Here is a 13,194-nt window from a genome sequence, read left to right as displayed (position 1 = left end):
CGTGAAAGAATCAAATCGAGACAAAAGCATGTAGTCCCAGCCCTAATAAAAATGTATGTGTGGGTACTGTATGCAACTGGTTTTCCATTTGCATACGTCTACTATATGCAAATGGGAAACAACAGTATTGGCTTGAAAAACTTTTCCTTTCATAAATGTTGCAGGCGAAAAATTTCCATGTTGTTGACTCTTCCTATTTCGGGATTTCTTAAATCAATTTCATACCCACTATGTTGGTTCTCTTTTCACGCTGCTCAAACCTTTTGAGAGCTCTCTTGAGCCAAGCACATTTGGGCAGTTTGTTTCCATGGTTTCCCTCTGTACTGCCGAGAGAGAAGAATGCTGGCTCGCTGGTTTTATCCTCCTAAATATGTCTTATTCAGTCAAATGGTAAAAATAATGTTTCAGGTTAGCGTTGTCCCTGCTAGAGGATGTTTTTTTGACAGGTTGTTAAATTAAATTCATATCTGGATGTAATAAAAACTTACGTTACCTCAGATTTACAGTTAGAAAGATTGCTTTACAATACAACTACATTTACTGGAACCTTGAGTTCAAACACAAACACACAATAGTTGAAGAACCACATTGAATCAAGTGGCTCTTGGTTTTGATGGCTATTTGCGTGAATGAATGAAATCTTTATTTGGAACAATTTTATTTTTATATATATATGTATATATATATATATTAGGGCTGTCAGCATTAACACGTTAATCGCGATGCAATTAGATATTATTAATTCATTTTACACTTCACTCGGCTTTGCGTCGTGCCTATCAGGCTACTATTTTGACCCTTTGCAGCACCTTTACTTATCATCAAGCTGTCAAACTTCCTCCTGCTTCAGGCTACAGGCATGATGGAGAAAAGACAGCAGCAACACAACTCTGAATGGCGCTTTTTATTTTCCAAAACTCCCGGACGGCTCATAGACAAGTCAAAAGCCATATGCACATTGTGTAAAGCCGAATTAAAATATCACTGAAGCACGTCAAGCTTGAGCTACCACCTACGAGCTAAGCATATAGTTCAGTTAACATGATGCTACCCGCTAGCATGCTACCCACTCAGGCAAAGCAGTATTTTGGAGAGTGCTACTTGCCGACCTGTGGATGAAACTAAATCCCAAAAAATTACTACAGCTCTTGCGAAATGGGTGGCAACTAACTGCAGACCTGTCAGCATCGTAGAAGACTTGGGTCTTAAAGACGTACTACGGTTGGCATGTTCTGACCCGTCTCATTGCCGTCGAGGGGGACAGCTGCCCCACACACAAAACAAAACACACAAACAAAAAAAATGATCAAAGTTGATAAATGACTCGTTTTTTTATACTACCAGGCGTTTGAGAGCACGCTGAAGTCATGGGAGGACAAGAGGAAGTTTGACAGCTACCGTGACAGCAGACCCCGCCTTAACTCCCAGCAGTCCATGGAGTACCTGACGGAGGAGGAGTGCGCTCAGGTTCAGCAGCTGGGCGTCGTGGCTGACACGCTTATCAACAAGTAAGAAGCACTTCACAGTTTCTGTAGCATGTACAGGAAGCAGGTTAAAGTCTTGTTCAAAGACATTTTAGCTGCTTCAGACCTCAAAAATTCATCAAGTAAAATATTTAAACTGATGAATGTCTGAGTTCTGAAATGTCATTAATAAACTGTGTTTTTGATCCGACAAACCTGTCAATACAATTTCTGGTGTGCATGAACTTACTGCAAAGACATTTTGACTGGATTTAGTCTCGCTTTGCCAGACCATCCACACGCTGCGGAGCCGAGGAGGATCTGGCTGGTCCACATAGCATTCGGGGATGGGAGAAAAACATACTCTGGTTTATTGGCATTTCTTTAAACCAATCACAATTGTCATGTGCGCTGCTATATATATATATATAGCATATTTGAAATCTTCTGGGTTTTTTTTAAGATACTGTTATTGAGTCTCAACACTTCCTGCACAGCAGTTGTATCACAATAAAAGCCTACCAGAAATGAAGGAAAATGCCCTTTTAGCAACTGAAAGGATTTGAAAGTGAAACATCTATGCAGGAAGTGTTGACTTTTATTGACAGTAGCTTAAAAACAAAGGAAAGAACAGCAAAGTACAGTAGAAGTATTCAAAAGTAATTAGTGAATGAGAACAGCGTTTGTTTTGAATGTTAAGTATGACATGACTCATTTGTTACATAAAAATGCTGGGTAAGTGTACATTATACTGAAAACAATTTAAAATGGGAGCAGATCAGAAAATGAGGGAGACCTCTTACTAAAACATGATCAAATATTTTCATGAAAAAAAAGAATCTTGGCATAGGAGTCATAGAAACGAGTCAGGCAAAAGAAAGACAAAGGATCTTTTGTAATAATCTTGCCTTGTGTTTGTAATTTCATCCAGCATCTGGAATTCTTTTTCCGGTGTGCACTCTTTACTCTGTTTGTCTTCAAAAATTGGTATAAGGGCCTCTTAAATAAACCTGTTTCAAATATGTGAAGGCCTTGTTGAGAATTAACAGTATTATAGGAATATTTTTCTAACACTCCTATAGATCACTATGATCAAAGAAGCACACTTCTTACATACGCATTTTTTTTTCAACTTTACAAGGTGATACATTTCTGCAAATTTCAAATAAGCAAACACAGTATAAACCTTTTACAGTGTACACACATAATACATAAAAGCAAGCTTATCTGCAACCTTCTTGTTTGGTGATCAGCGTCTTTGTGTTTCTGTGTCAGGAAGATAAAGGGGTCAAGGGGGAATTTTGCCAAACATTTTGGGATTCATTCATCCCACTGCAATTAGCTCGCTTATTTGCTACGTTTTTCTCTGTTGCACTGATGAGCCATTTTATTTCTCTTTTTTGCGCTTACAAACCATTTGTGTCCCTCTGAGGTCTTCTCAGCATGTCTCAGTATGTCTGGCTTAATATAATCTTCCCAATCATGTTTGCAAAAATAAATTCCCTTTTCAGGATGATAAATATTTGAATAACATTTGTAAACTAATCTCAGAAGCTAAGAAATAGTAGGGGATTTCTAAGGGATTTGATATGGGGAATTTGAGAGGACAATAAAAGGTGTGTACTTTCCACCTACTGCCAACTTGAGAAGTTGGCAGTTTCAAAAAAAAAGAAAGAAAACAGAGAAAGGAAAGGAACCAGGCTTTATTCCCATCAACAGGCTGAGACAACTTGTAGGAGTAATGACCATAATTTTATAGCTTGTTGAAATAATAATTACAGCTCTTTCAAGTCTGTAATTTCTTCCCCCGTCCTGACCGTAGGATCCGTGAGGCAGCCAAGACTCACATGCTGGTGGAGCAAGAGTTGGCTCACGCCGTCAACGCCACCGCCCTGGTGCTCACAGAGGCCAAACTGTCCAGCCCTGAGGTAAGACACCGAGGTGGGGGAATACGGGACAGGCGGACGGACAGATGGCGGATTTGACTGCGTAGATTGTGCAAATTTTCAGCAATAAGCTTTGGTCTCACGTCAGTTTACAGGCTGTTCATTTTGCAGCCTGTTAACCTGAAATGCATCAGTGACGTCACTTTAAGGATACAGCAGGCTTTTCCCCTTTCAAAAAATTAGAGACCCAAAGTGTTCAAGCGTAAGTGAACCAGATATTATGACATCATTTTAGGAAAACAAACAGGGCAGGGCCACTTATGTGATTGGCTGCTGCTTTGGTCAGAATAAGCTAACAGCCAACTTGTTTGTCTTAAGTGACAGAGAAATACTACAGCTGGAATGAGCTGAATTTTAAACATGTATTGGCTTATTTTATTGGTATATAGTTTTCCTGTATTTAGTCATATACTTATTTATTCCATAATACATTTTTATTAAATTCCTTCAAAGTCTTCACTACATATATTATGAGTCTGGACAGCCATGGATGTAAACGACAACTTGACTGGTTGGCGCAGGCATACAACTTCTACATGTGAAAGGTTGTGAGGTGTTTCCTGTTGTAGTAAAGTCAAGCATCAACTTCACTTGTTCTGATATTTTAGTGATTTGCTTACTTGTGTACAAACTTGAATAAATGGGAATGTATTATCAATACAAGTATTTTATCTGTATCCTTATCTTTAGGCCATATATTGCACATGGTATTATTGGACATCTTTGCTTTTAATGATGAAAAAAATCAAGCAATTCCTTTGTATTTTCAGTGTCTAAGTCGCAGCACGGCGGTGGAAATCGTCAACAGCAGTAAAGTTCTCCAGGTTGAGACTAGGATGCTGCTCGATGGAAAACTACTGGTACAACTCTGGGATTTCATCCACGTCTTCTCTCTGTTGTTGTCTTTGTTTCCCTCGCCTATTCTCTTCCTCTCTCGCTGTCTCTGTCTCTGCTGAAGCCCTTCAAGCCTTGACATCTCACATTTCAGTTTCTGCTGTCTATTTATTTTCCTTGCTCCGTTTTTGTTTTTACCCTGTGAGGAAATGTACCTTTACTCACAATAGCCCTTTGTGCAGAAGACGAGCAAATATTATTGACAACGCTAGTGTAAGCCATGACATGACAACGATGCATGTAACAATACTGGAGTCATACTTTCATTTTTATCCTATTTCATGTCTCTCTCTGTTCTGTTCTGTTCTTATCTTTTCTTTTCTCTGCTTTGCTTTTTATCCTCTGTTTTGACCTTTCAGACTTAATAGATTGGGCTTAACTTTCACTGATTTTAACTTATGTAATTCTGAGACATAAATGTTGAAGTTCAGGTAGTGATTTGCTTCCATAAACTTACTTGCGATGAGAAAGAGACACGATTAAATAGAACTGGTGATTAGAACATGAACAAAGCAGCAAACTAAATTATTAGAATAATATGCAAATTACTATTAGTCTGGAAGAGGTTTTAATATGCCTCAACTGTTGACAGAATTATAGGTTAACAGATGTTTAGTGTTTACAAATCTGTGAATTTGCATAATATACGCAGGGTGTCAAAATGTACATCGTCTTCACATGGAAGAACAGAGCAGATGTTAGCATTTTGCATTTTCAGATTTACAGATGGAGGATGTTTTTCAAAACATGGCAAGCTATTGTACATTCTTATCCATCCCCATGGTCAAAATCAAATATCACATTGTAATTAGAAATCGCATTTAAAAAAAATAAATAAACAATGCATTTTATTATCTCTTCATCCCCCGCAGTCTGACTCGCCAGAGGAAGAGGAGCTCCGGTCGACCCTTAACATCCTCAGTGCAGAGCTCCACAAGCTGGACGACATCCACTGGATCTGTCCGCTCATGCAGTGCTCCGAGGAGGTGAGGAGGGATGCAGTCTGTGTTCGTATGTGTGTTAGGAGTAACGTGTTACAGAAGAAACGCAATTACAGTATTGTATTCCTTTTTGCTGTAACGCAGTAATATAACGCATTACTAATACAATTTCACTAATATTATACCTGTTACAATCTCAGTAATGTGAGTTACAATGCATTTTAACCCGACATTTAGTGGTTTTATTTATTTTTTTAAGAATTCATCAAAACCGCGAAAACATTTCGGCACAGAAAAAAAGTCTGAGTGTTATATCCTGTTGCTGGAATTCAGTGGCTGAAATGACTGCAGAGACAGATATATTTGCGAGATGGACATTATTTTCAGGAGTTATTGCGCTGCGTTGAAGCGAGGTGCTGTCCCGTCGCTGTTTCCGCAGTCAGAGCCAGAACCAGAGACGGTAGGCTCCGGACAACATCTGTGTCCCAACAGGTAATACGTCAGCGCGGACAGCTGTGTGTCCGAGCAGCTGACAGATATAAACATGTCGGGAATTAATGTTAAGGCTTGCTACATGTAAATATTAGCATTAGGCCTACATTGTATCAGCAGTGGAAAGTAACTATACCTTACTTCAAAACAATTGTCGGTACTTTTAATTGAGTATTTTTATTTTCTCCTACTTTATACTTCTACTCCACCACAATTCAGAGTCATGTAGGCTATTATACGTTTTACTTCACTATTTATTTTAAAGATTTAGTTACTTTGCAGATTAAGGTTAGTAATACAAAATATTATGAATAAACTATGATGTATTAAAGTGGATAAAGATGAGACTTTATTGATCCCGTGGTGAAATTCACAAGCTACCTGCCAAGTCATACTACCGCTGTTATTTTGGTGAAAGTAACTCAAAAGTAACGCAAAAGTAGTGTAAAGCATTACAATTCAGAGATAGTAATATTGTAATATAACTAATTACTCTCAAATGACCGTAACTAGTAATCTCTAATGTATTACATTTTGGAAGTAACTTACCCAACTGTGTGTGTGTGTGTGTGTGTGTGTGTGTGTGTGTGTGTGTGTGTGTGTGTGTGTGTGTGTGTGTGTGTGTGTGTGTGTGTGTGTGTGTGTGTGTGTGTGTGTGTGTGTGCAAATCCATTGCATTATCACAGTCTGTCCAACAACCAACCCAGTGTCGTTGCTCAGTTCAGACTAGTCGCAGCCCATCTGCGTAGAATAGAATATCTCTTGGTGCATTTCCATGTGCCCAATGATCTGCGCTTCTTTTTTCAGGACTCAGTGAGGGGCAGCAATAAGAGCAGCAGCAGTATAAAGCTGAAGCTCATACCCAAGGTGAAGAAGGAGAGAGAGAAGCTCCACAAGCAGAAGTCCAACAGCTCTCTCTCAGGTAAGAGATCAGGAAAGAGCCAGGATTCAAAGCTTCAGTCCCACAACATCAGATATGCAGTCATGCCACAGTATGCGAACCATATTAGTTCCCTTTGTCTAGAAGAAGAAACTACAGTTCGGTTTAGGGATGACCCTTACTGATCTTCAGGATTGGGATTAGGCCCGATCCAGACATTTGTTGATAGATTGGTAACAGCTATATAGAGCGCAATCCATGTCCAGTTCTTTTGGTTGCCCTCGGTGTTGCCGGCTGTCAAACACTCCTCATTGTGTTCTGCAATCACGCCTCAGAGTGACAGTATGCAAACCATATAAATTCATTTGGTTAAGAACGACTACATTACAGCTCAGGATGTTCCTGAGGTGATCTGCAGGATCAGGATAAGGCCCCCTCAAGGCATTTATTTAGTTTATAAAAACTCCTCATATTAGTTCTCTTCGTCTAGAACGAGAAACTAGAGTTCAGCAAAAGGATGTCCTGATCCAATTTCCGATCCGGGATCACAGCCGATCCAGGCATTTGTGATTGATAGTCGGTTATATAGAGCCTGATCCATTTGCGATCCTATGTTTGTTTGCTCCTGGTATGACAGTTGTTCAAAGCTCCCAATTGTGTTGTACAATCATGCCTCATAGTTGTCTTGAGAATGAAAAACAACAGTTCAGTTTAGGATGTTCTGAGCTGGGATCGCGATCAGGCCCGATCCAGGCATCCGTTGACGGATTGACTACAGCTACAGTACAAAACTAAGCTCTGATTTCTCTGGGTACATCGAAAACTTATGTATTATAGTGTTTGACACTATAATCTAAAACTAAAGAGCTGATATACTAAACTACATTTGCAGCATCTCTATCATCTTTTCTTTTGCATATTGGTCATGATATTCATATTTATTTATTGATTGTCAACAAACAAAGAGGTGCACAATATGTCATTTACATTTTTACTTTCTTTCCCGCAGGAAATTGGGAAATCAGAGGTGGGACTGGTGAGGCAGATTCCTCGGGCAATTGAAGTCCTGCATAAGGTGCTTAATACCGACCCCCTCATTACCCTGACAACCGTGATACCCAGTGGCCTGACAGAGGTGTGAGGAAGAAAAGGAAAACCATCTTTCCAACGTTTATGCTATTTCCTCCCTGCTTCTTTGTCCTCCATTTTGCAGGGGGGATTTTTGTTCTATTTCTTGTTTTCTGTTGTTGAAGGGGCCTGGCTTTGCATTGCATTGCTTCACCATTGGCGTTCTGCTTTTGGTTCTGTTTACCCGCTTGAGTTTGGAAGTCGCCGTGGCCAGCAGCGAATCAAACAAAGGACAAGGGAGGTGTGGAACGAAAACGTTCTCGCAGATGTTTGTTTTTTTGGACAAAGAAATGTGTTTACGTGGTGCACTCCTTGCATGTCAAGTGCAGCCATATTATTTTATATCATAAGTTGTTACACTCTTTTAATTCTTTTCTCTCTAACTTCAATAATTTTATTTCTGAACTTATGAACAGCCTTTAGACTTTGATTTTTTTCTCCAGACTTTTTGAGGAGTATTTATTTATTGTTGCTACTGCCATGAGAACTCAAACGGCAACAAAATGAACAAATCGAAACATCTCAACTTTATCGTCTACTGAACTGGGGAATATCTTAAATGTCGCAAAAAATGTACTGAGGAATGTACTTGTGGACTTCTATTAACCTGTGAATAATGTTAAATGATAAATAATATAAGGTTTCACAAAGGTTCTACTGTGGTGGTTCTAAAAGTGGTTCTTAATGGGCTGTTGTCTGACTTGTGTGATCCGAGGCTATGCTTTATGATGAGTCATTTCATCTGGAATTCAGCCTTATGAAAAGATCTGACTGAGGGATTAAAGTACGGACATCACTCAGTTATTATCAAGGTCTAAAATTTGACTCATGGGAGTCAAAAAAAACTCATCCCACTGATTTTAAGAACCAATAGGAGGTACAGCACCAGATGAAATGACTCAATAAGTCTTTTTTGGCAGTGTATGGTGAAGGTGTTTACAGAAGGAGGAAGCATCAAGGACACATTAACAAAACATTACAGCCACTCAGTATATTACTCCTACTTTGCCATACTACTGATTGTATATGTAATATAAGAATAAGGGTCAGTGGATATTTGGTTTCTGCCTTGTCTGTGAAAAGCTTAAAAGCTATTGTTACATTATTATTATTGCAAATATATTCTCTATTTTTTTGTATATCTTATTTTCCCAATGGTAACCTGTGAAGCTGTCCTGGCTTTGCTGCTTCCCCCTTTGACAAACTCTTTGGCCAAAGTGCATATAATCAAAGTCAATTAATGCTGTTCTGTGTGTCCCTGCATGCATACTTAGCCTTCCTTCACCTCACAGTGTTAGGCAGCAGTTGCCTCAAAATAGTGAGTTGTAGCTCGTTTGTTCCGACCAGCAGCATTTGTGGATTTTTATTTGTTTTAACCTGCTTGATGCACCATTTAGTCTAGGTTGTACTGCGAGAGGACACTTATTTAGCCAAAACACTTAAATGTCTGCCAATACTGTACTGTGTTGTCCAGACTTCAAGAGTGTATTGATTTACACCCACAGGGTTCTCCAAGCAGGTATAACAACAAGGTTTCATATATCTTGAGTACATGAAACGATCTTGGATTCATGTGCTGCTGTTAGGCAACTTCTATCAAGGTTTACATTAATGTTTTTGAAAGGAATGGTTTAGACATTTAGATTTGCAAATTTGCTGTTACTGCAAAATAGATGGGAAAATGTATGTCTTCTTCATCTCTATGCAATCAGTAAAACGATGGAAAGAGAAAGCTCCCAGATGTGCTTAGCTTAGTTTAAAAAGGACAATTGGACATTCTCCGTCAAAAGTAATGTGTTATTTACACATAGCTTAGTAGCTAGCAAATTAGTTCCAAGGTATCTTAGTCAACTGGGGGTTTTCTTGCGTTACGAAAGTGTTCAAAGCTTGCAACTCCAAGTAAGCTCCAAGCAAATCCTGTCCTAGCAACAGCTAGGCTTAACTGTAGGTAGTCAAGAAAGCTCCAATGTGTAATCCAATTAGTTGTTGAACAGCATTTTCTTTTACTAAAGGTGTTAAATTTACACATACAGTAAATAAGAGGAATAAAGACATAACTCTGATAGCACTAAGCTAGCTGTTTCATCTGCTTCCAGTGTTTAGTCATAAGTTAGGCTAAAGTGATGAAGCTAACTCCCTACTGACTGAACAGAGGTGAATTTTGACATATTTCTTCTGTATTAATGTAAATTTCTTTAAATGTCTAGCATTACTACTAAGTTTTAATTGCCAGGATGTAATAAAGAAAGACTAGTCAAGATTAAACACGAGTCAAATATTAGCTACAAATGTCCCATAGGTGGAGTTAACTGCATCACGTAAAGGTACTACGAAGAACCATAGAAAAGTATTTATTTTCATGATAGACAACTTGCCTAAAGTTGATTTGTTGTGATGCATCTCTACCACTTTCAAAACTACAAAAAAGGGATGTAACAATGTTAAGACACTTTGACTCGCGTCTAATCAAGGCAAACTACGTGATTTTTGAGCGTTTACTTGGATATTACATCCACAAACAAGGCTGTAAACTGGTAATGGATCATTTCTGTTCTTTTTTTCACCAATAATGTAAAGGGTTAGTTCTTGATTTTTTTCAGTTATTTAAATTTTTTTTTTATGGAAATAACCCAAACTAACTCTTGATAGGACAGAGTTACTGTGAGGCGTTGTAGATGTTCAGCTCTGGTAGGATTGTGCTACTGTTTCCATAGTGTGCCAGCTATACGCTCTACACCTTAGAGGCTTAAGTGGTGTCGTGCCAAGTTTGTACTGAGTTCAGTGGGCTATGAGACATACAAGGTGTGTGTGAAAGTTCAGATGCGAAAGTTGTATGTCGTACATTTCAAAGTTTACTGTATCTTGCCTTGCACTTTACGAAGAAGCAAACTTAATGGGGAAAAAAAGACATTTGTGTGCATGTGTGCGTGTGTTGAAGATTTCAAGTGTTTACGAGTGTTGTTTTTTTAAATTGATTTGTTGACAAATCTTTTATTTATGATAAATGTATACGGACAAAAGTGTGTTGATAAAATGTATATATCTAACTAAACGTAAAAGAGTGATAAATGTATAGAGATGTATACACATGTTTATTACATCAGTGGTTGTATAATTACTCCCACAGCAGCTTGAGATCTCCCAATTAACGCCAATGTTATTACATGTGATTATGTGTCATTCCACTGCCATAGCAATGTCATTGAAATGTCTTTCCAATGTTACACCAATTGGTATTGAAATAGTATTCTCCAAATGTAACCAAGGTAAGGTTATTCTAACTTTAAGCCAAAGTTATTTGAATTCTCTAGTGTTATTACAGACTACTAATGAATCGATTAACACAAAAAAGAGATGTCATATTCAGCCTATGTTTAACCAACATTTGGGTGAACTTTTTGTGTATAATTTTGAAAATTTTCAAACTGTAAAACTATTAAGAAAGTCTACTTTATGCTTTAATTTGCATTTGTTGTGCTAAAAATGAACGCAAAGATGTGTCCAGTTACGGAACACACATTTGTGGAAGCTATTTCTGGGATAAGAATAACTAGTTGCCTATTTTTCATGGTCTTTTAACCAAGGATTTCATATTTTTTCTTTTAAAGCATCATTTTTTGGTTATTTTGTATGAGTGTCATTTTTTTTTCATACAGCAAAAATGTCATTTTTTACTGAAACCCTTTCAAAGAGTTGCATGGAGCGGAGAAAATGAAATCAACCCACACATTACAAACACCCCACCATGTTTGTGCAACAGTATTCCATGGACAATATTTGTGAACGCAACACCTGATCTGAACAGCCAAAATATTTAAGACTGTGTGCGCAGTGCTGGAAGCCAGACTAGATGTTGCACGACCTTGTACGTTGCGAGGTGTTTTATTGTGTTATCGTGTGCAGTGTGTAACAAAGACAAAGTCAGCGCAACCCTTTGGAAATTAAATGAATTATTGAAGTGTGAAGCTGGTGTCCTTTGGTGTTAATGTGTGGATGATGATGATTGCACATGCTGAGAAAATCCAGTTTCAGCGTACATTTAACTCTTAAAGGTACGGTCACAATACACTTCCGAAATTGCCCCGACGGAATTTGAACAAATATTTGCAGGATGGAAATGTAAAGTGACCGTACCTTTTGTAAATTTGTTCCTACTTCCCTATTACCTATTGCAATTCAGTTTTGGTTTACCTTGCAGATGGAGAGAAAAGTAAAGGCTTTGCTTCAAACCAACTACGTCCCACAACGTGTCATTTGTCCAAATCTAAAGGTAAAATGTTTATAGCTGTTCTCTATTGCCTGCACTCAAAGGCTTACTTACTATACTGCCTTTTCAGTCTCTCTCAAAGAGAATATATTTTGTCTTTTGCCGATATATATAGTCTCGACGTGATGAACCGTACAATCATGCTTTTTGGCTACTTTACATACAAAGGCATTCCTTGTGCTGCGCTGCCAGCAGTGGTGGGAGAAGTATTCAGATCCTTAAGCAAAAATATCAATGCCACACTGTACTGGATTAAATAATCCACTACAAGTAAAAGTCCTGTATCCAAAACTTTACGTAAGTAAAAGTATTATCAGCAAAATGGGGCTGGGAGTTTAGGAGCTGGACAGCCCTGGGGACAAAGGTCACCTTCCTCCTCTGGGTCTTACAGCCTTGACAGCAGAGTCTGCGCCTTGAGGGGAGCCACTCAAACATTGAAAACATGACATGTGATGCATCAGGAAGGATCCTACAGGCAGTCTTCAAGGTCTGCTGTTCACAGACTACTATGACTTTTTATGACTTTTCTTTCGACATACTATACTATTACTTTTTATAACTTTTTTCGACATGCTATACTATGACTTTTTTATGAATGTTTTTGACATACTATACTATGACTTTTTCGATATGCTATACTATGATTTTTTGTGATTTCTTTCGACATACTATACTATCACTTTTTTCAACATGCTATACTATGACTTTTTTCAGATTTGTTTTCGACATACCATAGTATGACTTTTTTCGACATGTTATACTATGACTTTTTGTGATTTTTCTGACATACGACTTTTTCGACCTGCTATATACTATGACTTTTTATGACTTTTTTATGACTTTTTTCGACATACTATAATATGACTTTTTATGACTTTTCTTTCGACATCCTATACTATGACTTTTTATGACTTTTTTCGACATGCTATACTATGACTTTTTTCAACATGCTATACTATGACTTTTTTCGACATGCTATACTATGACTTATTTCGACTTTTTTCGACATACTATACTATGACTTTTTAAGACTTTTTCTGACATGCATAAAAATAAAAAAGGGGGAAATGGGATGGGATGAGTGCATCAGATTTGGGACTTTTTTATGACTTTTTTCGACATATACTATGACTTTTTGTGACTTTTTTTTTGACATACTATACTATGACTTTTTTCGACATGC

At 38.0% G+C, this 13,194-nt stretch overlaps 1 protein-coding gene across 4 annotated transcripts in view; it reads left to right on the top strand.

Annotated features, from left to right (window-relative positions):
• si:dkey-172j4.3 (diacylglycerol kinase eta) overlaps positions 1 to 11,977 on the top strand; it is an 83,085-nt gene extending 71,108 nt beyond the window's left edge. For all 4 annotated transcript variants that reach the window (XM_035993803.1, XM_031304129.2, XM_031304128.2 and 1 more), the window contains 6 exons: positions 1,345 to 1,508; positions 3,286 to 3,391; positions 4,180 to 4,269; positions 5,176 to 5,289; positions 6,544 to 6,658; positions 7,626 to 11,977. In XM_035993803.1, coding sequence (XP_035849696.1) covers positions 1,345 to 1,508; positions 3,286 to 3,391; positions 4,180 to 4,269; positions 5,176 to 5,289; positions 6,544 to 6,658; positions 7,626 to 7,678 — 642 coding nt within the window. In that variant the 3' untranslated portion in view covers positions 7,679 to 11,977. The remainder of the gene's footprint in view (positions 1 to 1,344; positions 1,509 to 3,285; positions 3,392 to 4,179; positions 4,270 to 5,175; positions 5,290 to 6,543; positions 6,659 to 7,625) is intronic.
• Positions 11,978 to 13,194: the final 1,217 nt, after the last annotated feature.

Source organism: Sander lucioperca, chromosome 17, assembly GCF_008315115.2.
Source record: "Sander lucioperca isolate FBNREF2018 chromosome 17, SLUC_FBN_1.2, whole genome shotgun sequence".
Taxonomy (NCBI): domain Eukaryota; kingdom Metazoa; phylum Chordata; class Actinopteri; order Perciformes; family Percidae; genus Sander; species Sander lucioperca.
The sequence above is the reverse complement of the archived record's forward strand: the minus strand, read 5'-3'. Positions and strand labels throughout refer to the sequence as shown.